We start from the raw sequence: 25,604 nt of genomic DNA on the forward strand, positions 1-25,604 counted from the left end.
TGGATTTCTGCTGCAATTTGTTTCTGTCATCAGCATGCAGGCAGACCATTACAAACAAATCCGAGAGCACATTCTACTAGAGCAATCTCTTCCTCTACCGCTCTTTGCTGGTGTGCCTCTTCATCAAATCTGCTGAGCTGCTACGTGGTCCAGCAGGCACACCTTTACCATGCACTACTGTCTGGAAGCTGCCAGCGATGCCGACATGTCTGTGTGACAGGCGGTTCTCCGTAATCTTTTTAAATAAGGTGAGCCTCTGTTCTTCCCTCCTCCTCTTGCTATTTTCTGACATACAGATCTTCTGATTGTTTGTTTTATATAAATGCGTAGATATATAGATCTATATATGTGTATATATGTATAGAAATATCTATATATGTGATTATATATTGCTTGTGATACGCATATGCGTAGGTTGTGATGATATCACTAGTATTATTATGGAGTTAATGCTTTCTACTCTGATTAGGGCATGTGAATCTATGAAAGATACCCCAATACTGGAGAAGAACAAACGTTACCTGTAATCTGTGGTTCTCCAGTATTGGTGTCTTTCATAGATTCACATGCAACCCGCTCACCTCCCCTCAGAGGCTCTTCTATGCTCTTTTCACTCTGGATCACTTGTGCTAGAAAATCTGAGAGCCTGAGCCTCTGAGGAGAACATTCTGGAGGGTGCTGTCGCCTGATTGGCTGAAGATTGGACTATATATAATGACTTGGACGAGTCATGAAAGTGGTGGATTTTTTCCTTTTGATTTCTGGCTACTTTACTTCCTGGTTCTAGGTTACCTATGATATGGTTTCTATATACATGTATATTGCCATTTTTATGTACCGTGAGACTCCCACTCCGACGATGGGGAATGATTCAGGCATGTGAATCTATGAAAGACACCAATACTGGAGAACCACAGATTACAGGTAAGTAACTTTTGTTCTTCTGTTGAGTCCCATCAGATACTAGTACCAACGACAGAACAGCGGGGGATCCTTTGCTACCTCCTGCACCATGATCTGAACTAGACACTGTAAGTACACCCACCGCAGTGGGCAGAATGTGGAGGTGTTCTCAGTGGGATCACTAGGGCGACAACCATACCCCCATGCAGGCGAGGACCCCTTTGTGACACCTGCTTAGAGGGACAGACCTCAAAACACCGAGGGGGACCATCTAAGGGGACACAGCCACTGAACAGGACGGTCCAGTGTGCGCAGGAGTGACTGGCCAGCTACAAACTGAGGATGGAGAGGTGCCACTGCTTGCTGTCTGGCTCCTCTACTGGGTTGGCTCATCTCGGCCACCCCCTAGTAGATGCCACCCGCATTAGCGAGGGAAATCTACCAATAGGAGATCATCCATTTACCCAGTTGAGACCTGGGTGATAATTGTGTATAACAGAAACAATGTATCAACAGGTAATGTTTAGAGGACCATTAAATAAAACATGCACGTCCAGTTGCAAAGAAAGAAAAGTGACTCAAGGCTTTGGTGGGAGATGCAAGGAGCAATCTGTATTTAGAAAAAAGTATAAGCAAGGGAACAGTATCAGCACTGTTTACAATAAATGTGGGCGTAACCCGAAAGAACTTGTGCACATGAGTGCTTGTGGGACATACGGTGAGCGGCGCAAGTGACACAGCGAGGCACGGTGCAGAGCAAACACTAAGCATATACATGGTACTTTGTGGTTGACGATTAATTTTAACAAGAGTTAGACAATTTCGTGAACAGAAGATTTGCGCCAAGCATTACGCTGGACGTTCAACAGCGTTTCGGCCTTTAATGAGTTAAGGTCATCTTCAGGACCAGGTTACTCTTAGTTTTCGTGCTGAGCTCGATGTGGATCCAGGAAAACGAATAAGTGAATCCTGGAAGGGAGATTGGATCAATGTGGGGAATCAAGGTGCACCACTGTCCTGGATGCTTTGGCGAGCTGATCAGCCTGCTGGAAGTACGTTGAATTAGGGGGGGGGGGAGGGAGGGGGGGGGGGGGGACTATTGTGTTCCAGCGTGGGGATTGATACTAATTGCCTGGGGGGGGTTGAGGGTGCACCGACCCGGTGTCAAGCTGGAGGCATCTGGCGGCTTAAAGGAAGTTATCCTGGGACAGTGACTTGGGGGCAAGAGGTCCGGCGGGATCCTCATCCGACAGGGTTTTCTCCTCGGCGTGAGTACTAGTAAGACAGACTTACTCTTGACTCATTGTTTTTGTTATACCCACAGTAATGAAGCACTTGATGAACATCTAAAAGACGAGAGTCAAACATTCCAACACTCAAGCTGGCATGCCTGAACCCACGGAGACTGTCCTTAGAGTCTGAAGGATCAGATATTATCGTGCCTCCTCATACAGTTGCAGTTAGACAAAATATTAGCAGCAATTGCGGGCACCAAGACCACACTCCCAACAAGATTTAAGTACTGTTGTGGCGGGACTGGGACTGCTGAGAGCAGTGCACCATAAGCTGGAAGATAGTGCAAGAGGTTGAGGTGAAGGTTGAGGAACTGCGCCCTTCCCAACTGGACCTCAACTGCAAGGTTGCAGCATTGGCCGACAGGGTGCGCATGTTTGGATACTGTGCTGAAGATGAGAAGGACCGTAACAGGTGAAACAATCTTTGCATAGTCTGCCTCCTGGAGTGTACAGAGGGGGATGATATGGTGACCTATCATGATATGAAATATTTTAGATAATTAAAAGTAGAACTCAAGCATGGTCTACTCTGAAAATTAACTGGGAAGGATAGACTAGAAACTATCAAAAGGATGTTCACATCCAAAGTCTTATACAACATTGTTGTGTTCTCCATCGCCTCAGACTTTCTTTCAGTGAGCTCAATAAACTATTTACATTTTTTTCTGAACAGGCAAACAACTTAAAACTGCAATCCCAATAAGAAATCGGCTTCTTGGATTTTCATGGTTACTATAAGCCATAACAAAATTGTGGGCCTTGTACTTGCCAAGTAACCCTACAAATCATAATACACCACCATAGGTGAATTTTGAAGTCTCCTTAACACAGCCTCTCGCCTAACCAATTGGTTCTTCTGTTAGCAAAAGTATGTTCCTGCACACATTAATCACTGTTGCAAGTACCAAAAAAAACAAATTTGCCAAACTACAAGGAACACTAGACATTTGGCACAGCAGTTTAATTTAGTAGAACAATCCTCTAAATACAACCATCCAATGCCCATTCATAGTCCACCAGGTTCAGAAGGCAATCATGGCTCTTATCGAGCTATATCAAATGAATATCACTAGTAATTAAATAAGAGACCTCAAATAACTTGGACTCTGCTCAACCGAGTTACAGAGGTGCCTAAGGATAAAACGTATTATCCCAAAAACATTACCAAAAATAAATTAGCTACAGCTGCACACAGGTTAACAAGCCCTCACAACCAAACCCTCCTATTTTTTAAATATACTTTTTATAGGTTTTATACGTTCCAATGCATTATGTTGCATGGTTTTATTATGTTAGTATTGATCTAGAGATGTACTAAAAATGCAAGTAATCTACAAGGTACAAACATTGTTCGGTAATGTAAAAGATCTATGTACCATATAGTGATCATTCAGGGATACAGTTTCTAATAACTAAAATTGGCAGGTGAAGAATTCAAAATAACAAGTCACCATGACCAATACATGTTGGAACGAAGTGGCATGCAGCTGGAGGGCAATCCATTAGAATATCTACTGGTGACTTGTATAGCAATACCTTTTTGGTTTCTCCAATAGTATCTTAGTCGAACTGGAGGAGTAGGGAATAAGTATAAATTAGCCAACCTGTAATGTAGAAAACCTAGATCAATAATCTTTTTTTAACCAGATGTCACAGAGGCATATTATCTTTAATATAACTCAGTAGAATTTGGTGGGCTATTTGATGCATTCTCAGTTCTAATTTTTCTTCTGTTTAGTGCAGCAGTTTCTGCCTCAGCCCAATGTAGTAGTAATTTACACCATTTTGTTAGAGGAAAGGCCTTTCCCTTAACTAATTATAGTTCCCCTTGTAATGAATAGGGCCAGATCTAAGAATTTGGACTCTACACACTTTAGAATGTATAAAAAGCCCCAAGATACATCTTTGTTACTCAAATATTTGTGTTCCGTTATGTTGGTTACTGCCTCCATGACACCCTGCCAGTATCTAGCAATTTCTGGACACTCTCACTTCAAATGTATGAATATGACTTGTGCTTCATGCTTTCTACGGCACTTCAAGGTTGCCCTAGGATATATTTTGCAATTTCATTGCAGATTACCTCTGTTCTTCTCTGTGTTTTTATGTATATTGTTATTCTGCCTTTAAAATAAAAAAAACAAATCCACTCCAAGCAGGGCTACTTTTATTGAGTAATAAAGGGAATGTGTGATCCTTCGGGTGGTACTGAGTGCTGCCTAAAAACAAAAGTAGATGTAAGCAAAAATCTTCTCCTAGTTTGTTGAATTGAGTTAGAATGGCTTGTTCATGAGTGATTATTCATCATTTGGTAGTCCCTCCCAGCACCACCTTGAGAGGGGTGGCTTCTTTCTGTTTCAGATCCAGTTGGGAATTCATGGCCTTCAGAGAAAGGGCATTTTAAGTAGTGGATCACAATACATATTAAACAAATGCTGCCATAAGTACATATTATACTCTTTCCATTGTGTGCACTGTATGCTCTTTATGAGAAAGAAATGAAATGGAACATCCCGAACACGTGTTAGTACATTCACATCTCATGTTAGGTGAGGAGAAAATACAATTTACTTTTACGTATAAAGTCTTGATGTCATTGACCAGTAGAGACCAGTTAGATCTTAAAGTAAACGGTCATCTAGCATTGGACCTGACATTACTGAAATAGAATAGAAGTTTTTCCTGCCTTACCCATTTAAAATCTCTACAAAAAACATACACTTTAAACCAACATGGGGATAGCGGACGCAACAGCTACTAATTCACACACGTGGGACGAGATGCCAAAAACATAAGCAAAAACAGTGAAGACAAACTACTGTAAAGTAAGCAAATAATTCACTAAAAAAAGTAGTTACTGATCACATACAATACTAATAACAAATAGGGTTAACCGTTAATCGCTATGTGAAGCGTTGCCCCTAAAGATACGCAACACCTTCTTATGGTATACATTGCAAAATTACTGATAAATATGAAATGTGGGGTCCTGGAGAACAGCCCTGCAACTCCGCTACACTGGCTGGCCCTGAGCCATTCTTGTATCTGTTTACCACCTATGCAAATTTACTAGCAGCCTACAACCGATTCAAACCACTTGGCTTTATTTACTGGTTGTTGTTTAAAATGCCATAGATTTGCACGCACCTGTTTGCATATCATACCCATTTGTTTAAAAATACTGATAATGGGGTTTCTTAATGGATAGTATCTACCAAATGTAAAACTCAGTGAAATTATTTAAAAAAAGAAAGTGATGTACTGTTGGCACAAATGGCAGCACTACAACCTAGGTTAATATGTGATTTGAGGTAAAGCTGGAATGCTGGATCACGGTTAAGTTGTAGTTTAAGGTTTACATTTCAGGAGTGTTGTGTTTATGATCCATGCTTATTGCTAGTACTAATTTTGCACTTCCAAAAAGGGCCTGACATTATGCAGATGTTAAAGTGACTTATTTAAATCCTTTCTCTTTCAGTTTTGACATGCACAGATTACATCCCACGGATGCCCAGTGATTATACCTCGCAGATGTTTTCTTCAAAGTAAGTTCGCATGTAGGATCATAAAATATTTTGTATAAGATTATTGTTCAATATTCTTTAAAATATTGAATTTCATCTGATAATATATCTGTCCTTCAGCCAATATAAAAAAGCATTGTTAAAAAACGGTTTTATGTGACAGATTTGTGGTATTAAACAAGAACAGGATTTGCAACATAGATTCGCTATTTACTGTTTGACTTTCATTCTGTTTCTCCAGCATTGGATCTTTCATAGATTTACATGCTTGAATCATTCCCCCGTCATCGAAATGGGAGTCCCACAATACCATAATGAAGCAGAATGTATTACTTTCATAGGCTATAATGGCAATGAAAGTCAGTTTAATAGCCTATGTACGTCCTTATAAAAAAATAAAAGGACCAAACTTGAACTATATCCAATCAGGCGACAGCACCCTCTAGAACACTCCCAACAGAGTCCCTCACGTCATGTGAAGGGAGTCTCCCTGAGCTCTGCTCAGTTTCTTCATCGATTTCTTCTTTTTGGATCAGCCAAGATTGTTTCATGTTTCATTCCTATGACCCTGGCACTAATATGTCAGAGTAGCAGAAAACAAGGCAATGGACTACGAAGTATGTCTAACCTTTTCCTCTCAAACTCTCACGCTCCGAGAGATGAGGCTATTATTGGAACTATTGAAACTTAAATCTGTCACTTCTGATGAGGACAGTAAGGACCCCTTCACTTAAGAGGAGAGCTTGCGCCAAGGGTCTCCAGAAGGCGTGCAGAAATTACATAAGACTTACCATGAGTCTTGATAAAGCCGTTCTCACAGAGAAAGAGGGAAAATTGGAGGAAAAAAACTTCCTCAGAGGCAGAACTTATAACTCCCTCTTCAGCCTGACACTAAATCGCGTAAATCCTCATAACCTGACTATAAGGCTACGGCAAAACTGCCATTAAAATCATCGTTCACATCAGTTACAATGACGTCGACGACCACAACCATGTAGACTATGACTGCCTCACCTACGATGGCCTCATCTACAATTGCACTTATTTACGATGGCATCGTTGGACAGCTGTCGTCGGACAGCCTCTTCTATGATGGTCGTCTACAGTTGTTGATGGTTGTCGACGACAACCTTCTCCACGATGGTAGTCTACGATTGGTGATGATAATGGATGTTGACAAACCTTCTCCAAGATGGTAGTCTACGATTGTTGTTGATGATGATGGTTTTCGACGACCACCTTCTCCACGATGGTAGTCTATGATTGTTGGTGGTGGTTGTCGACGACAACCTTCTCCATGATGGTAGTCTACGATTGTTGTTGATGATGATGGTCGTTGACAACAATCTTCTCCACAATGGCAGTCTACAGCAGCCTCCTCTAAGATTGCATTGTCTGTGGTGGTTGTCTACGACGACTGCCTCTTCTACAAAAACCTTGTCTATGACTACATCCTCTACAATGACAATCATTGTCGAGGTTAGCCTAGTCGTCTGTCTACCTCAACGACTACAATCTCGATAACAGTACAAACGACGAAAGCACCTTAGTCCTCAACAAGTGAAAAAGAAAGACTAATACAAGCACATCTACAACAGCAATATATGGAGAGGCAATATGTGGAGCAATTTCACCACTTCACTCTGCCTACAACTTCAGAGCATGAGTCATGTCCATGTTTTATTACTAGACCAACTGAGCATGTTACAGGATTACTGCAAGTGTTTTCCTGAGCCTGCAAGGTCACATCATGTCTGATTTGTCCGCATCCTCCGATGCTCCTGCCACTGAAAGAATAATCCCCGTGTCAAATATCACCATGGTTCCCGGGTATGACCTGTTCACATCTGGTGATAGAGAGATGGCCCACAGCTGGTGGATTTCCCACCAGATGGTTTTTGGTGCTTTCCATTTCCTTAGGGAATGAGCTACCAAATGTCCAATAGCAAATAAGCAATCTGTTTATTTTCTTTGCGATTTTAAATAGAAAAGCTGTGAGACCTATTCCAATTCTTGATATATACGCGTGGAATTAAAATCATGGAAAACTTGGTCACTTATAGCCCCGCCTACAAGCAAAGAGACAGTTCTCAACTATGCCCGGTGCTACTGTACAGGCTGCCAATTCATTGGAAATACAGGGCAGGTATAACTGCCAGATGTGGTCAGACATTGCCACATACATAATTTCTGCCGGAAGACAGAAAGGGCAGAAAGAAAAAAGATTCTTCAGGGGGGCTAAACTTCCTCATCAGAAAGCATACTTTGTGCTAATAGGTTTCCCACAACTGGCAAGGTCAGTGGTCCTTAGACTCCAAGGTTGGTTCAAGGACACAACATTTAGAACCTGTGGTGCAAATACATATATTTTTACCTAACCATGGCGACGCTATGTTTGGCAAGCAGTCTGATGACTCCTTGCAAGCAGTCAAGGCTGACTCTGACACCAGAAGATCTCTTGGCATATTACAATTTTGAAAGAAGCCCCCTTTGGAGGGACCTGCGAAAGAGACACTTACCCCTATTAAGGATGACACCAGAGGTATAAGACTAAGCAACCCTCTCAGTAGCCCTTAGTCTAGATTATCTACAGTGACAATATTCTTGTGTTGCTTACGCCATCCTGTGGGAGAAAACTATTCCAAAATGCCATCTGTGGCGGAAAATGGCATCGGACAAATAGGTCCTGGATCTCCTCACATATGGTCAGATGTTGGAGTTCACCCAGATTCCGCCCACCGCTTCACCAAAACGAGGGCACCCACCTCATCTCCATCTGCTTCGGATGGGAGTGCTAGGTTCAATAAGGAAGAGCCCACATTCTCAGCAGAGAACAGTCTTCTATTCTCTGTTTTTCCTCATAGACATGAAAAAAGAGGTGTGGCGATCCACCATAGACCTTCAGAAATGAAACCAGTATTTCCGGAAATTATACTATTACGTGGTCATCCTCTCCGACACCACATGATCGCTCTGAATATACAGGATCCATACTTACCCGTTCCAACTCATGCATCATCGATCTCCCATTTGGCTTCAAATCAGCTTCCTGTATTTTTACCTAATGCCTCGCCCTTTGGCATCTTTTTTCAGGAAGGACTGTCGTAAGGTATTCCGCTACTTCAACAACTGGTTGATAAAAGCACCAATGGTATTTCAAGTTTCCAAGGCCTCAGAGGCTGGCCTAAAGATGTGTCACAAACTAGGTCTCTTAGTGAATTATCAAAGATCATCAAATCCTCCATCCAAGACAATACTATTCTTGGGCCACAACACTATATACTATCATAGACAAACACTTTCTATTCCAAGACGTGCAACAGAGGCTCTAGGAAGTGGCTCTCTATCTGTACAACAAAAAAAGGAATCTGTGCGTCTGCTCAGTTAGCTTCTGGGCATCATGTTCTCAGCTATCAATATGAGCCCTCTTTCACTTCTGAAAAAGCGAGCCAGCAAAAACAGCAGATTCAAACAAAGAATTGTTCAAGGGCCTTGTGAACTTCACATAGCTATAATGGAGGCTCTAGCCTGGTGGTCCCAGACCGCCCACCTGTCACAGGACTGCATGTTCTTACCTCAAATACCTCACTTCGTAATGACTACGGATGTCTTCCTGGAGAGCTGGGGTGGTCCTCTAGAGAATCTGCAAATTCAAGGAAAGTGGTTTTCGCTTCTAAACAACATACATACCAGTCACCTGGAGCTCAAAGCCATCTAACTCAATCTCCAAGGTTTCCTGCTTATGATAGCAGAATCTTTGGTGTTCGATCACACAGATAATATCACCACCTTGCAAGGAAACAGCCTCTACAAATAGGAGTTTGATCAATCGGTGCTAAATATGATCATTTTGTTCTGGGGCAAACCGATTTTAGATCTCTTTGCCACAAACTAAACCCGCAAACACCAGTTCTATGCAAGTTGGCATCCAAATCCAGGAGCGTGGGGCAGTGCCTTTTGACAGATGATCTATCCTTACCTTTTCCCCTCAGATACCTTTAAGTTCAAAGGTCCTCAGCAAGAGAAAAGCGGAGCTGTGTCTCATCCTGATAGCACTAGGTGGCCCACGCAGTATTGGTTCACCAAGCCTCTCTTGTTGTCTGAATACTACATTCACCTTCCAACATCCCGTAAGCTTTTGACAAGGCCAGGTCCTTCATCCTGACTAAACTTCTCTCCTCTTATGTGCACAGCCACTAAATTCCTTGAATTCAAAGATCTCCGTGTTCCTCAGAACTGCAGGTTTATTCTCTCCAACTCAAGGCAGAAGCCATGAAAGAGATGTAAACCATAATGGAAATGTTTCTGCCTATAGTGCCAGAAATAAAACCTCTACTAGCATAATCTGGCTGATAACTGCCCTATCTCCTCTCACTAGCTCAGTTACGGTTGGTACATGTGTCTAAGGTATGGCTTGCGGCAATATCGAGATATAGATGCTCATCATGGTTTTGTGGTTAGTAGCAACGCATGCTGCTTGCAGAAACTGAAATTGCTTTTTAAATACTTTTAAACTTACTCTGTATTTGCTGCATTTGGTTTTAAAATTGCCTGATTTGCACATACCTAGACTTGTTGTGCTCGTCCCCGGTCCGCCACGGCTGATGTGCTGATTGATGCGGAGGGACGTGGCTCCTCCCCTCACTCGCATTTCCAGGGGCGGAATTCTCATATAAGTGCCCTGCTCAAACGAACGCGCAGCGGACGTGCCGAAGGCAAGCCCATCTGCGCCGTCCGCGATCGGAACGCAACTTGCGCTAGCCACGCCCCCAAGTCAACTCTGTAGCTAGAATTGTTTGGTCTAGAGAGGAGTTACTCACCTTCTCCCGAGTGGGGTGCTTGAACCCATCGTGGATAGATTTGTCTACATGGGAGGGGAGGATGGACTACCTGGGACCACAATGTGATGCTGGTTTTGGCTTGGAGAGGCGACCAGGGAAGGTTGGCAGGAGTTTGGCTGGTGCTCTGTCACTGCCATCTACAGCATACCCACGGATACCCTGCTTGGAGATGCAGGCCTGCTTAATTAACTGCAGATCCCTGCCAAAACATGCAGATGACATTTGGCTCAATCTAGAAGCAAACTCTTGGGTGATCATGTTTTTAACTGAAACCTGGCTAAAAGAGAGCTCTAATCCCGATATAGGCCTGGCTATCCCTGAGGGCTACAGGATGGTAGCAGCCAACCAGGCGGATAATAGGCAGGGGGTGGACTGGCAGTGATTCTTAGGAAAGATTGGGAGATCTCGTCAAGAAAAAATAATTTTGTAGGATCCATAGAGGCGATGTCCTTTTGCATTAGAGTGTCTCCTACCTCTTCTCATGCAGGACTATTGGTCTATCGACCTCCAGACTCCCTGTCCTCTCATTGGCAGGAGTTGTTTGATATTATTGCAGACTTATCCCTAAAATACTCCAACTTTCTAGTTCTCGGTGACTTCAATGTCCATATGGAGAATGATAATTGCCCCTCGGCCCTACAACTGGCCGATTCACTCTCAGGGCTAAACATGATACAAAGGGTGTCTGCACCTACCCACGCAGCCGGCCACACACTGGACTTGATTTTTTCCAACGATCATACCCTTAAGGTGATGGATTCTCTACCACTGACCTGGACGGATCATCGACTGGTTCCCTTCACTCTAACTGGCCTGGTTGGTACCAGCCAGCCCAGTTTAGAGTTTGAAGATAGAAGAAATTGGAGGAAGGTTCTACCTGAGTGTATGGGTCCAGAACTACAGGAAACACTCCCCCCTACTCACAGGAGACCCCAATCATGATGCGTTGGCCTTCGATAACTGGATTATTTTAGCTCTTGATTAAGCAGCCCCCATTAAAACCTTGAAACCGGCCAGAAATAAACCAACAGCCCCTTGGTTTTCGCCGGAACTCTACCAGGAGAAAAGCCTATGCAAACGACTCGAGCGATCATGGCGAAAAAAGTGTGACGCAGAGGCCAAGAGCACATATAGAATAGCATTCAAAAGATTCCACAAACTAAAATGCAACACCCTGAAGGAATATTTTGCGCATCAAATAAAAGCTTCTGATAACTCTTCCAGATAATTTTTTAAGATTGTGAAGGGTTTTTTGAAGACACGAGCCTTAAAAAGCACGATTGCCCCTTCAACCAATTTGTATAGATCTAGCTAGTTTTTTTCAGACTAAAATTCAAACTATCTATGCCTCTTTCCCCAAGACAATTCCATCTAGGCTATCAGTTAAGACCTTGCCTACAAATCAGCATGTGGAATGCTGGTCTGATTTTCGCCCTTTTAGTCTAGATATCTCCATGCTGGAGCTGTACAAAGTTAAATCCGGGTCCTCAGCCGACCCTTGCCCACCTAAATTTTATAACATTTTTGCCTCTTGGCTGAACCCCTTAGTCAACTTCATTTGGAACTCCTCTTTGAAAACAGGCACTTACCCAACTAAGTAGAAAACAGCTTTTGTCCAACCAATCCTGAAGAAAGAAATGTAGACCCAGCAGACAAAGAATTTTAGGCCGATTTTGCTTCTCTCGGTGCCGGCTAAGGTACTGGAGAAGGAAGTCCAAATACAACTGGCCGAATTCTTAGAGTCTCACAAACTTCTTCATGACTCTGTCGGGTTTCAGGTCGGGCTACAGCACTGAGACCGCTTAGCTGGAAGTGGCGGAAACTATAAGGGAAACTGTGGAACAAGGTAACTGTGCGATGCTAGTACTGCTGGATTTATCCGCAGCATTTGATACGGTGTCGCACCAGATCCTCCTAGAAAGACTAGCATCTCTGGGAGTGACGGGAACTACCTTAAGCTGGTTCTGCTCCTTTTTGGAGGGACGGTCCCAGAAAGTGTTCCTTTGCCCGTATGTGTTCTCTTCCAGCCCCTTGGTATGTGGAGTTCCGCAGGGCTCAGCCTTGATCCCTTCTCTTTTTAATGTTTATCTGGCCCCTTTAGCCCCAATAATTGACAAAGCAATTCGAGGTTCTGGTCCACTATACCTCAAGGAAAGACTCCGGAAATACCATTAAACTAGGGCGCTGCGGTCCAATCATCAGGAGATACTGGTAACTCCGCACTTTAGGAAAGCTAGGATTGGTGGCCGGGCCTTTTCGGTAAGAACAACCTTTTTATGGAATTCCATGCCAGAACATCTACGGAAGGCCAAATCGGAACACATTTTCAGGAAAGCCCTGAAAACGTGGTTGTTTAACTTGACTTAAGCATTATTAGTCTCCTGGCGACACCATTGCTCGTGCTGCTAGCGCCGGGACACCTCCGTTGCAGGTAGCCGCGCGCTGTACAAATAGTACTAACAATAATAATAATCACATTTTCTCTATTTCTGCTCTTGCAGAATCATCAAACAGTTCATGAAAGAATTATTCAGTTATTTCCTCCAGCAGGGGCTCCTTCTCCGGACTGGCACCTGAACATAGTTCTATTTCAACTCATGTAGCGTTCATTCACAGAGCACATCTCATTTCTCACATGGAAGGCCGCCTTGTTACTAGCGCCCACTGACGAGGAGGGTAGAGAAAATACAGGCTTTCTTGACTCAAGAACCTTCTTGCACCTCGGCAATTTAGTACTTCTCAGCACCATTCCTAATATTTATTCCCAAGGTTCCTTCAGATTTTGCCTCAATGAACCTATAATATTTCGGACTTTCTTCCGGAATACAACATCACCAACTGAGAGGTCACTACATAGGCTAGGCATCAAATGAAATCTAAGATTCTGCTTGCATTGTGCTAAACAACTCATGAGAACTGACAAACTGTTCGACTCAGATGGACACACTCGTAAGGGTGCTCCAGTCTTGTTGGCAACCATTGCTTGGTGGATTTCAGCTGCAATCCAGTTCTGCCACTCAAAGGCTGGCAAGCCCCTCACAGTGAAAACCAGGGTGCACTCAACTAGGGCAGTTTCCACCGCAACTACTTTGCTTGCGGAACTGCCTCTGGAGAAGATAGGTTGTGCTGTGACTTGGAAGAGTGTGCATATAATTCATGCAGCATTATTACCTGGAATTGACACGGCACAGTGATGCGCTTGTTGGACACGTTTTACTACACCACTTATTTCAATAAGGGGAGCCTCTTTTGGTTCCATGTGTTTGCTTATGTATTTATGCACATTTTAATGTATTGTGTGTATGTGTGTATGTGTGTATATATATATTCACTTAAAAAAACCATAGGTTTCACACATGTTATAGTTAGCTGGACATTTCACTCGTAAAAAACCAATGAAATTCCCCCGTTATAGTTAGCGCAGGCAACTATAACTCACGCGACCGCAATCCTCTGCTGATGCTAATACTGTATTTAGACACTTATTTGCCCATGTCTTCTTCCATTAAATTTTAGCTATACATATATTACAGATATTTTTTTTTCATAAAGACACATATGTCATCAGCAGAAGATTGCGGTCGCGTGAGTTATAGTTGCCTGCACTAACTATAACGGGGGAATTTCATTGGTTTTTTACGAGTGAAATGTCCAGCTAACTATAACATGTGTGAAACCTATGGTTTTTTAAGTGAATTTGCAAGGTTTTTTAAATGCTAATTCCTAACTATAACGTGTGTGAAACCTATGGTTTTTTCAGTGAATTTGTACGGTTTTTTAAATGCTAAGTTACTTTACGCCATTCGTGGCGTGCGCGCCCAGTTAACGCAGTTCGTTGCGTGCGCGCGGTGCGCTTTGCGTACCGCGCGCCCACTTTACGCAGTTAGTGCCGTGCACGCATGGTGCCCACGTTATGCGGGATGGGCCATGTACGCACGATGCGCTTCGCGCACCGTGCGCACATGGGGGACATATTATGCGCATCTTTGAGAAATGTATTCTTATTATTCTCATTTATGTAATAAGCCATGCGCAAATGGTGCCCTTCCGCCACCATTTGCACACGGGGTGAGGAGAGTGTGGATAATTTTTTATAAAAAATTTTTTTACCGTACTCGTACGGTAAGCGTAATCGCCAATTTTCCGAAAAAAAAAAATTATTTTTTTTTGGGGCATGGGGGGTTATTGGGGACCCCTAGATCATTGATGGGTGGTTAGGATCTGAAGAAACTGCCCCTTTAGACATTTTTGGGCTTCATTTTTGCTGCCCAACTCTGAGAGCGAGAGAGAAAATGGCGGCCGCCGCTTCCTGGTTTCGACCGATTCGAATGTTTACTAATATCTAAGAGCCAATCAAAATCGCGCACGCCACCGTACGCGTACGGTAAGTGCACCGTAAGCGCACCGTAAGCTGGCTCAGATATATATATTGATTTAAAGGCTATTTTCTCAGAATCTACTGAACAGATTTACACCAGACCTACAAAAGGCACTTCCTTGACCTGAGGACTACCTCTCTGCCAAATTTCAAGTAATTGTGTTCAGCCGTTCGGGCTGTAGCTGTGTCTAAAGGTCCTATGGAAAAATGCATGGGAAAAACGCGTTTTGGGACCCCCCTTTTATCTCAGCCCCCGCTTGACGAATCCCCCCGAGACTTTCAGGGTAGGAGCGGAGCGTAGCGCCCCACCTATTTTGAAAAATTCGCGAGGATTCGTCGACCGGCGCCAAAGTTATTCAAAATAGAATGTTGCGGTTTTCCTATGGAAACGTGGTCCTAACTATAACTACCTACTGGCGACCGCCAGTAGGTAATATATATATATATATATATATATATATATATATATATATATATATATATATATATATATATATATATATATATATATATAATATTCACTGAAAAAACCATAGGTTTTAGGGGTGTTATAGTTATTACATCCCTCATGACATGGTCAGTGACATCACTCATGACATCACTGATGACATCTCAAAAAAGTGTGACCCCCCCACTCTGCCCCGGGGACCGCCACCCCCGGGGCTTTATCATAATATCATAATATAGGATGGCATGGCCCTTTTTTAAATTATTATTTTGGAGGGGGGCTGCCTTGCCCCCCTCCTGTGGCCACTTAAGGCCCCGGGGACCCCATCCCCCGGGGCCGGTCTTTGTTTTTTAAAAAATATATATTTTTTTCCAATTTGACGAGGGGGGCCGCGTGGCCCCCTCCCAGGTCACTAATAGCCCCGGGGACCCCATCCCCCGGTGCTGGTCCTCTCCGTTGGGGGTCGTGGGGGGGTCCCAATCCCTCCACGGTCCCAGCCGGCTCCCTGCGTCCTGCGGGAGCCAGCATTGCTTTTCCACATGGGGAGCAGCTAACATGCTGCTCCCCCTGTGGAAAAGCAATCTGCTTTGCTATTTGAAGCAGGTTTCCTGCTCTCTTCCAAATACCAAAGCAGTTTGCTATGACAGGGTGGGAGCCAAGAGGCTCCCGCCCTGCCATAGCAAACTACACTGTCATGGGGATGGGCACCCCGGGACACTGCAGGAGCCGGCCCTGGGGGTGGCGGTCCCCAGGCCCTCGACAAGGATCCAGGAGGGGGTGCCGCGCGGCCCCTCCTATATTGAATCTTTAGTGCCCCGTGGAGGTGGCGGTCCCCGTGGTACTTTAAAAAAAAAAAAGTCCCGGTGGTGGCGGTCCCTGGGGCCGTGGGGGCCAGAGAGCCCCCTAAACCCAATTTAAAGAAGCCCCGGGGTGGCGGTCCCTGGGGCAGTGTGGGGGGTGGATTGGGCCCCCCTACACTTTTTTGGATCATGCCCCCAGGACTTGGCCCCCGCCATTCATGTTTTAAAGCCCCTGAGGGTGGTGGTCCCCGGGTTTGGGGGGGCCAGAGCCCCCCACAACTAATTTTAAGAAGCCCCGGGGGTGGCGGTCCCCGGGGATGGGGGGGCCTGAGAGCCTCCCCACACTGAATTTTAAGAAGCCCCCGGGGCTGGGGGGGCAAGAGAGCCCCCCAAACCTAATTTAAAGAAGCCCCGTGGGTGGCGGTCCCCTGGGCGGCGGGGGGCCGTGAGCACCCTGCCTATATTATGATAAAGCTCTGGGGGGGTGGCGGTCCCCGGGGCAGTGTGGGGGGGATTGGGCCCCCCTACACTTTTTTTGATCATGCTCCCAGGACTTGGCCCCCCTGGGGTCTAATTAACAAAGAAGCGCTTTGTTTTGTTTTTTTTCATCGGCAGGATCCGAGCACCCAACACGGATTTTGCCGATTTTAAAAATAAACAAAAAAAATTGGGGGGCCTTGGGGGTCCTTGTGGGACCCCCTGAGCAGGCCAAGGGGGTCAGGGTCTTTCAAGATGGCTGCCAACACTTCCTGATTTAGAGTGTTGACAGCCAATTAGAATACAGCAGGTGCACGGCAGGGTGCGCGGATCCAGATATGTGATATTTGATATGTGATTTTCTCAGGAACTACTGAACGGATTTACACCATTTAAGCAAAAGGCACAGATCTGAACTAAGATCTACCTTTCTGCCAAATTTGGTGTAATTCCGTTCAGCAGTTCGGGCTGTAGCTGCGACTAAAGGTCCCTATGGAAAATTGCATGGGCAAAACACGTTTTGGGACCCCCCTTGTTTCTCGGCCCCTGCTTGACAAATCACTCCAAGACTTTCAGGATAGGAGCAGACCGGAGCGGGCCACGAGTTTTGAAATTTTCGTGAAGATTCGTCAACCGGCGCCAAAGTTAATATATATAAAACTTGTGTGCGACTATTTTTTCCACGCGCCCGGAAACTACGTGAGAAAATTCCTGTTTAATATATATATATATATATATATATATATATAGCATGTGAATGTTATGTATATATTTTCTACCCACCATCAGCTGTTTGCACTAATGAAAAAAAATGCACAAATACAGTAACTGCTTGCTATTCTGATTCAAGCATGTGAATCTATGAAAGATCCAATACTGGAGAAGAAAATGTTACTTACCTGCAACTGCAGATCTCCAGCATTGGTATTTTCCCTAGATTCAAATACGACCCACCCTCCTGCCTGGAGAGGCTCCCCTTATAGTTCTGGATTATTTATTTCCACTTATGCTTGAAAATCTGAGGGACTCTGCCTCTGTTGGTAGTGTTCTAGAGGGTGCTGTCGCCTGTTTGGTTGTAGTTCAATTTTGGTCCTTTTAAAAAAAAAAAAAATACATAGGCTATTAAACTGACAATTAAAGCCTATGATAGTGATACATTCTGCTTCGTTATGGTACCGTGGGACTCCCGTTTCAAGCATGTGAATCTATGAAAGATAAATAATAATGGAGAACTGCAGTTACAGGTATGTATATTATTTTCTTAATGTTTCCATTACACTTTTCAGAAACTTGTCATGCTGCCTTTTACCTCATGGGTGGAGCAATAAGTCCGACATTGGCTTACTCTATTCATCTTCTCTTGGACCTTTACAGTCTTGCAATAAGATTGCAAAGCCTCTACCTCTTTAAGCACACTACCTAAGTTACACCTAAATCACCAATGAAAAAGTAAATATTTGATAAAAATGTCTTCTCTCTCTCTATTTGTAAACCTCTATCCTGTTTGGAATGTACAAGTAAAGGTGATGTGGCCATTCGGTAGGCATGAGCATACTTTTTGCTTTGCTCTGTTTAAATTTAGAAATCACATAAGAAAGAAGTGAGAACTGAGATATCCTCTTGACAAACATGTCAGACATTCCTCAGTTTTGTGAACCAGGATGCAGAAGAGTCACAGTTTGTGTTTTTTGTTGCCTGAAGTGGCTGTGGGTTACTGTGATAAATTCTGACTATAGAAGTATACCTGTTAGAATGTTTTATACATTATATTGCAAATGTTCTGCTATGCAAGTTTTCCAATAAAAGAAATTATCATATTTTTCTAAATTGATTTATAAATGTTTTTTGGTGTTTGGTGGAAAAATATTTCTTCCTAAGACCCATGTTACTATTGTTCCAGAACATGCTGACATAGGTCACACCCTGTGCATTTTGCAGATATGGAAGATGAACTGCGATTAGCATATGGTCCTCTCCAGCATCTTGTGCCAAATTGACTGAGCATTTTTGTAGATGATTCCAGAATTCTTTCCTCCTTGGTTGTTTAAAAGTTATGGTGTTCCTCTGCAATAGGATTGCCGCTAGGTAAGATTTCAAGGCAAGATGTATCCTCAAATCGAGCATATTAATGTGCTATTTATTTTGACTTTTTGTCCAACAAAAAGGACCAAATCCCTTCCAGTAAGCACTTGTACCAATTATAATGTTTAGTTTTCTGTTGAGAGGGTGCTAAACACTGCCCTGGGAGTGGCCTCTTAACTAGCTAAGCAGAAAATAGTAAATGAAGAGGGAAATCTTATTTTGTGTTGATCCAATCTGCATTTGGCCTTAGTCAGTTTTTTTACACAACTTTAATTTAGTCCTTTTAGTTTTTTGAAGCCACTCTATAGCCATATTTTGTTTCAGCCATTGCAAGTTTCAAATTAGTTCAGATTGTTGATGAGCAAAATTAGCCTTTATTTCGAAAAACAGAGCTCCTTCAGTTAATGTTGTAGAATTTATGTAATGGGGATCTTCATGCTCAGCCATGTGATCATCCAGAACGGTATAGCAACATTCTAAGATATAATAGGAACAGTAAGAGGCATAACTGACCTTTGCAAAACTGATTTTTGGCACAGCTGGTCAATGAAAGGGGAAGTGGGCCAACACGTAAAAAATAAACTGGATCCAGCGGTTCTGACCTAATTAGGTTTTTAGAAGCTTTGTTGCATACCAAGGGATGAAAGGGAAGAGAGATGACGTAATAGGAAAGCAGGGAAGAAGAGAGGAGCTTCTAGTACCAACTTCTTGTTCAAGGGGGGAATTTGAACAGCAGTTGAAAATTTTTGGACGGGGATTTCCCCTACCCTCAGCTCAAGGAATTGCCATATAACAGACCAGCTAAGGACACAAACTGTTCAAGAGACACTAACTCTTCAGACTAAGTTATTCTCAGCAAGATGTAGATTTGCAAGCCCCTAGTTTGGCTTGGCTCATTAAGTCCTCAACTGTTTGTTAGACTGTCCAAATTGCACAACAGTAGCCTCTGTAGCCTTTCTAATACAGAACATGTAGTTCTTGTAACCCCCAGTAACTCATTTTAGTAGAAGACAAGAGGACAGCATCCCCTTCTCTCTGCCTCCTTTTTTAATTCTTGCACAGTCTATCCACTTTGTATGGCCCTTGACCTGAGATATGGAAAAATTAGTTTGCTGGCACTGGTAGGATAACATATTTTTTACAGCCTCTTCAGAACTGCTCCTTTGGCAGCATAGTCCCAAAGAAAAGAGGATGATTTAACTCTTTCCCTTATTCTTTTTGTGACTCATGGTTGGCAGCTGAATCGCTCTTTAACCGTTGTTTGTAACTCCGCCATATAAGGGAGAACTTCTAGTTGTAGTAAAGTTCTAATTACTTTGAACAAGTCTAGTTCCTTCTCTGCAGGGTGCCTACCAGGATTCTGATAGCATTAAAGTGATGACAGTTTTCTGATCTCTCCACCTGTTCCTCAAAAAAGGAGACCGTTTTCTCCATATCTCTTTCTAAATGTTACACTATCGTCACCGGATTATACTGTCTTTTAGGCAGGTTTCTGCATTTTCCAACTTGTTCTTTCATCTATTTGCCCCATGTAGTCTATCAGGAGTTTCGTGCCCCAAGATAAATTGATCATCTTCTCCTCTTCATTCAGGTTTTTCCCAAACATAAAAGCGGAGTGATGATGGAAAAGCTGCTCTGCGTGACTTGGGTATCACCCCTTTTAGTCTGGTCTGTCCTTCACATTTATGTTCCCCTATGATTCAAGATACCATGCCTTATAATTATCACCAGTTACTTAAAGGGTTGGGTCATGTTTGGCTATGGGAATTGAGAGCGGGACAGTGTTGGCAGGACAAGCGGAATAATTCTTCAGTTGCGACACCAGTGCTTTCCTCTGGCAGTTCTTGAAGTTAGATTGAGGAGGTCTTTGCTGCTTTCCTGTCGCAGTCAGATGCCTCTACCAGTTCCCTTCTTTAAGGGAGCAGGAGGCATAAAAGTGGGTATTGCCAAGGCAAAGGAACAGGTGAGCCATAAAATATGAAACTCGCGCTGCCCCTCTGATCGGCCACTGTCCGGGTTTGTCCTCGTTAACATTCAGGTTGTCCAGAAGTATCATGGTGACATATATTCAGAAAACATACAGGACATATTGTGTATATCCAACAAGCAAACCAGAACATCTGTGCAATGTTCGAGGCATGTGGGCTGCTGAATTCATATCTGTGCATAGATCGCCGCCTAGTGTTGGGTCCGGATGTTTGCACGTTGTTGTCCTGGAAGAGTCTTCGAAGTATCACGAGATAGGTGACTCCTCCCCTGGACCACAGTGTGCATGGGCATCCTCTCCATCCTTAGATTGTTTTTTTCCGCCATTGGGTTCGGATGTGCCCATCTTAGCTCAAGTTAGGAAAATTCCGTTTAAGGCCAAAAGGCCTTTAGTTTTCGTCGGTATTGTTCCCGTTCGGTATCGACTAGCTTCTTTACTACTTTACAACCTTCTTCTAGCTTTTCGGATCCTTTCGGTCCGAACATCGAACTTCCATCGACGATGGAATCGAGGACCCCATTCAAACGGTGTCCCTTATGCCACGCAAAATATCCTCACATCGACGTCCACCCGGTATGCAACAAATGTCTCTCACCGGATCACGACGAGTCCAAATGTATATGGCCTGTTCCCGATTCCGATCCAAGAAGACTCTCCGGAATCGACGGGCAGCGAGATTAGAAGCGCAGCAATCGGCGCCGGCCCCGGCCAACATCTTCAGCACCGAAGACGAGGAAGCTGAGAGCGTGGAAGAAGTAGACTCCAGCCCCGCTTCCCAACACGATTCCCGATCGCAAGACGACGATGATGTGCTCTTTCAAGGAGAAGAAGTCATCGACGAGGTAGGAGACTACGATGAGGCCCTTGGGGCCGAAGAAGATAGCTCTAGTGAGGAGCCAGGCCCACCCGTCGATACGGAGGCCGACAAAGTGCGTCATCATAAGGCTCAGGTCGAGGGATCGCCTCCGGGCCTTACCCGAGATCACTCTCAAAGTTCTTCGGCCCCGCCTTCAGGCCCGGCCTCGAACATTCTGCACGAGCCATTATTGCCGAAAACGACTGGCTTCCCATCACAGAAACTGAAACCAATCGTCGAACCAGTTACACCGAAACCAAAAGTGAAACTTGGTGTAATCGGCTCGGAGGCCTCGAAGCCCTCCACTCCTTCGACGCCAGCAAAGGCCGTCGGCACCGAACGCAGTAAAAGGGACTTCGGCGCCGAACTTACTGCAGCGGATATCGGTACCGAACCGAAGAAAAAGGCCCTCGGTCCCCACAAAGCGACTCGGCCTCTGGCACCGAAACCGTCGGCCCCGACCACTAAACTCAAAATGGCCGCACCATCGGCGTCGACGACGAAAACAACGGCGCAAGCCAAGTCGTCCACTTCATCGACCGTCGATACCTTCCTTCGGATCGATGACCCCGTGGCTCCGAAGCAGTCGACGCCTACCTCCAAAATACCGACAGGTTCCAAAGAGCCTTCGGCGTTCTCCGTGCAACAAGTCGCGGCATCGTTGCAACGCATCAGGGAACGGGCCGCCCTACAATCCGCATCGGGCCCCGACACGCACAGGGCTCCAAAACCGCCCTCGGCGCCAACCAACATCACTTTTGGCTTGCCGCCGTCCAAGGCACCGAAGATGTTTGAGATCCGAACGTGTGTCAGACAGACACAGTCCCTGTCTACTGGACACACAGAGTCTGAACCTTCCCAGCCACACTTCATCGACGCCAACACTGGTAAACTGATCATCCGCAAGCGGAAAATCACGCCAGAAAGGGAATTGGACTCCTACAGAATACCTCTCAAACACAAATTGCCAACAGGGTCGGAACCAGTTCTTACTGAACGCTTCCAACCCTCCCAGTCCTTTTCTCCTACGCCTTCAGAGACAGACGCAGTAGAGGACTATATGGGAGATGATACCATCTACCCTGGAGATGTCGATCCCTATGAGCATCACCAAGACCCGGATCAGGCATGCGATGACCCTACAGACCAGGTTACCGCTCCAGATACCCAGGGCACACAGCTTTACAGCACGAAAACATCTCCCACAGAGGACACTGCTGCCTTCAATGCCCTCATAGAACGGGCTGCTGCCAACCATGGAGTAGAACTCCATTCTGACACTGTGGAAGACTACTTCTTGGTGGACACTTTCGCCTCTTCCGAAAGAACTGTCAAAACTCTGCCAATGTTGAAAGGAGTTCTTAAACCTGCCAAAGACATTTTCAAGGAAACAACAAGGGCACGGGTGCTCAACCCCAGGATTGAAAAAAATACAAGCCTGCACCCGGGGACCCTATGTACATTAGGGGTCAGTTACCTTTAGACTCCATGGTGGTTGCCAACGCTCACAAACGAGCTCATTCGCAGACAACAGGGGATGCTCCCCCCCAGACAAGGAGTCCAAAGTCCTGGAAACATCTGGCAAAAGGATTGCAGCGCAGGCAGCTAACATCTGGCGCATTGCAAACACACAGGCACTCCTAGCCCGTTATGATCGTTCCCACTATGACACACTAGAGTCACTGCTCCAACATTTGCCAGACGAATACAAAGAGGCAGCGGAGCTCCTCATTAGAGAGGGACAATTCCTTACCAACGCATCCATCAAGTGCGCACTGGATGCTGCCGACACAGCGGCAAGGGCAATCAACACAAGCGTCATGTTGCGACGACATGCATGGTTGAGAATCTCAGGCCTTAAGCCGGAGATTCAGAACAACATCTGGAATCATCCAGTCAACCCAGACTACTTATTCGGCCCGGAAGTTGACACTACCCTCGAGAAAATTAAAAAGGACACTGATACTGCGAAATCAATGGGGGCTTTGCAGACGCAGCAGTTTCGTAGCGGCTCCTTTCGTCGCCCCGGGAATAGAGGAGCAGCTAGAGGCCAGGGGTCACAGCAGCAATACACTAAAGGGAGCACACAGAGTACCTACGATAAAACCAACAGAGGTGGATATCGTGGCTCCAGCACCAAGGGCAGAGGACGTGGCTACGGCAACACCAGGTCCTCACCCAAAAACAAACAGTGACGCCCTCTCCCTTCCCCCCGACCACCTAACACCTGTCGGGGGGGAGACTCCAGCGGTTCCTGTCCACGTGGAAAACCATCACCACAGACAGGTGGGTCAGAGACATTATCCAACACGGTTACTGCCTCGAATTAACCTCCACCCCATGCAACATACCGCCAAAGCACCGTCCTATGTCCGCAGAGCACTTGGCATTATTGCAGCAGGAAGTGCTCAGTATGCTGCAAAAAGGTGCAATAGAGGTCGTGCCCACAGACCAGCAGGGAACAGGGGTGTACTCTGTACTTCTTAATCCCAAAAAAGGACGGGTCACTCAGACCTATACTAGACCCAAGACCCCTCAACCAATACATTCTCAGAGCATTTCCATATGCTCACCCTACAGCAGGTTCTCCCGCTGCTCAGCCAGGGAGACTTCCTAGCCACACTGGACCTCAAAGATGCGTATTTCCACATACCCATACACCCATCCCACAGGAAATATCTCAGGTTCACTATTCAAGGGCATCACTATCAATTCAAAGTTCTTCCCTTCGGAGTGACAACAGCACCCAGGGTTTTCACCAAGTGCCTAGCTACGGTGGCTGCACATCTACGGAGACAACACATTCACGTCTACCCTTACCTGGACGACTGGCTTGCTCAAGCAAAGTCAGCCCAGCAATGTGCCAGCCACATGTCCCACACCATTCACCTTCTTCACAGTCTAGGATTCTCACTAAATTACCCAAAATCACATCTCCAACCCGCACACGTACAACAGTACCTGGGCGCAACCATAAACACTCTGGCAGCCACAGCTCAGCCAAATTTAGTGAGAATCAACAGCATGCAATTGCTGATCTCAAAGTTCAAACCTCAACACTCCCTTCCTGCGCGAGTGTTCATGCAGTTGATAGGCATGATGGCCTCCTGCATTTTCATAGTCCCGCACGCAAGACTACATATGCGCCCGCTTCAGGAGTGCTTAGCACGTCAATGGAATCAGGCTCACGGGCAATTAAAAGACCTAGGGCCATATGTAGGTAAATTACATTTACCGATTCTAAAATACCGAATTTTACCGATTCGGTATTTTAGAATCGGTAAATGCAATGTAGGTAAAAGATTACCGAATCGGTAAGTGTCGGTATTTTAGAATCGGTATTTACCGATTCTGTAATGGCAACTGGCTACCCATTCATTCCTATGGGCCAGGAGGCCCATAGGAATCAATGGGAAGCCAGTTACCATTACCGAATCGGTAAATACCGATTCGGTAATGGGGGGAGCACAATCAAGGGTGGCAGGGTGTCACATTGACACCCTGTTGCACCCCTGATTCCTGCATGTGTGCACATGTGGCACACATACATGCCCTAAAGGCATGTATGTCTGCCACATTGCACACTTCTAAGTGCGGAACAATGCATTCACACTGCCATTCGTCATTTACCACCAACTTTTAGTTGGTGGTAAATAACGAATCCCCACAACACCCACACACTCCCCCTACATATCATTACAGGATTCGGTATTTACCGAATCGGTAAATTACCGAATCCTGTAATGTGCCCCCTACATTGCAAAAGCCTAAATACCGGTCGGTAACGGGATAATTACCGAAAATCGGCCGTTACCGACCGGTATTGGGCTACCTACCTATGGCCCCTAGTGTTGGTGAGCGGTCGGGCATACAACTCTCTGCATTGGTGGAATCCACAAAACCTTTGCAAGGGCCGACCGTTCCAGGAGCCTGTTCCACAAATAATACTGACGGCGGACGCCTCTCTCCAGGGATGGGGAGCTCATGTACTCAATTACACGGTGCAGGGACTA

General features: G+C 45.0%; 1 protein-coding gene across 10 annotated transcripts in view; it reads left to right on the forward strand.

Moving 5' to 3' along the window:
- Positions 1-25,604, forward strand: part of EYA3 (EYA transcriptional coactivator and phosphatase 3) — a 970,709-nt gene that overhangs the window by 352,110 nt on the left and 592,995 nt on the right. For all 10 annotated transcript variants that reach the window (XM_085647584.1, XM_085647578.1, XM_085647577.1 and 7 more), the window contains one exon: positions 5,677-5,743. In XM_085647584.1, coding sequence (XP_085503710.1) covers positions 5,677-5,743 — 67 coding nt within the window. The remainder of the gene's footprint in view (positions 1-5,676; positions 5,744-25,604) is intronic.

The sequence above is a fragment of the Triturus cristatus genome, chromosome 3_2 (genome assembly GCF_964204655.1).
Source record: "Triturus cristatus chromosome 3_2, aTriCri1.1, whole genome shotgun sequence".
NCBI classification, from domain to species: Eukaryota; Metazoa; Chordata; class Amphibia; order Caudata; family Salamandridae; genus Triturus; species Triturus cristatus.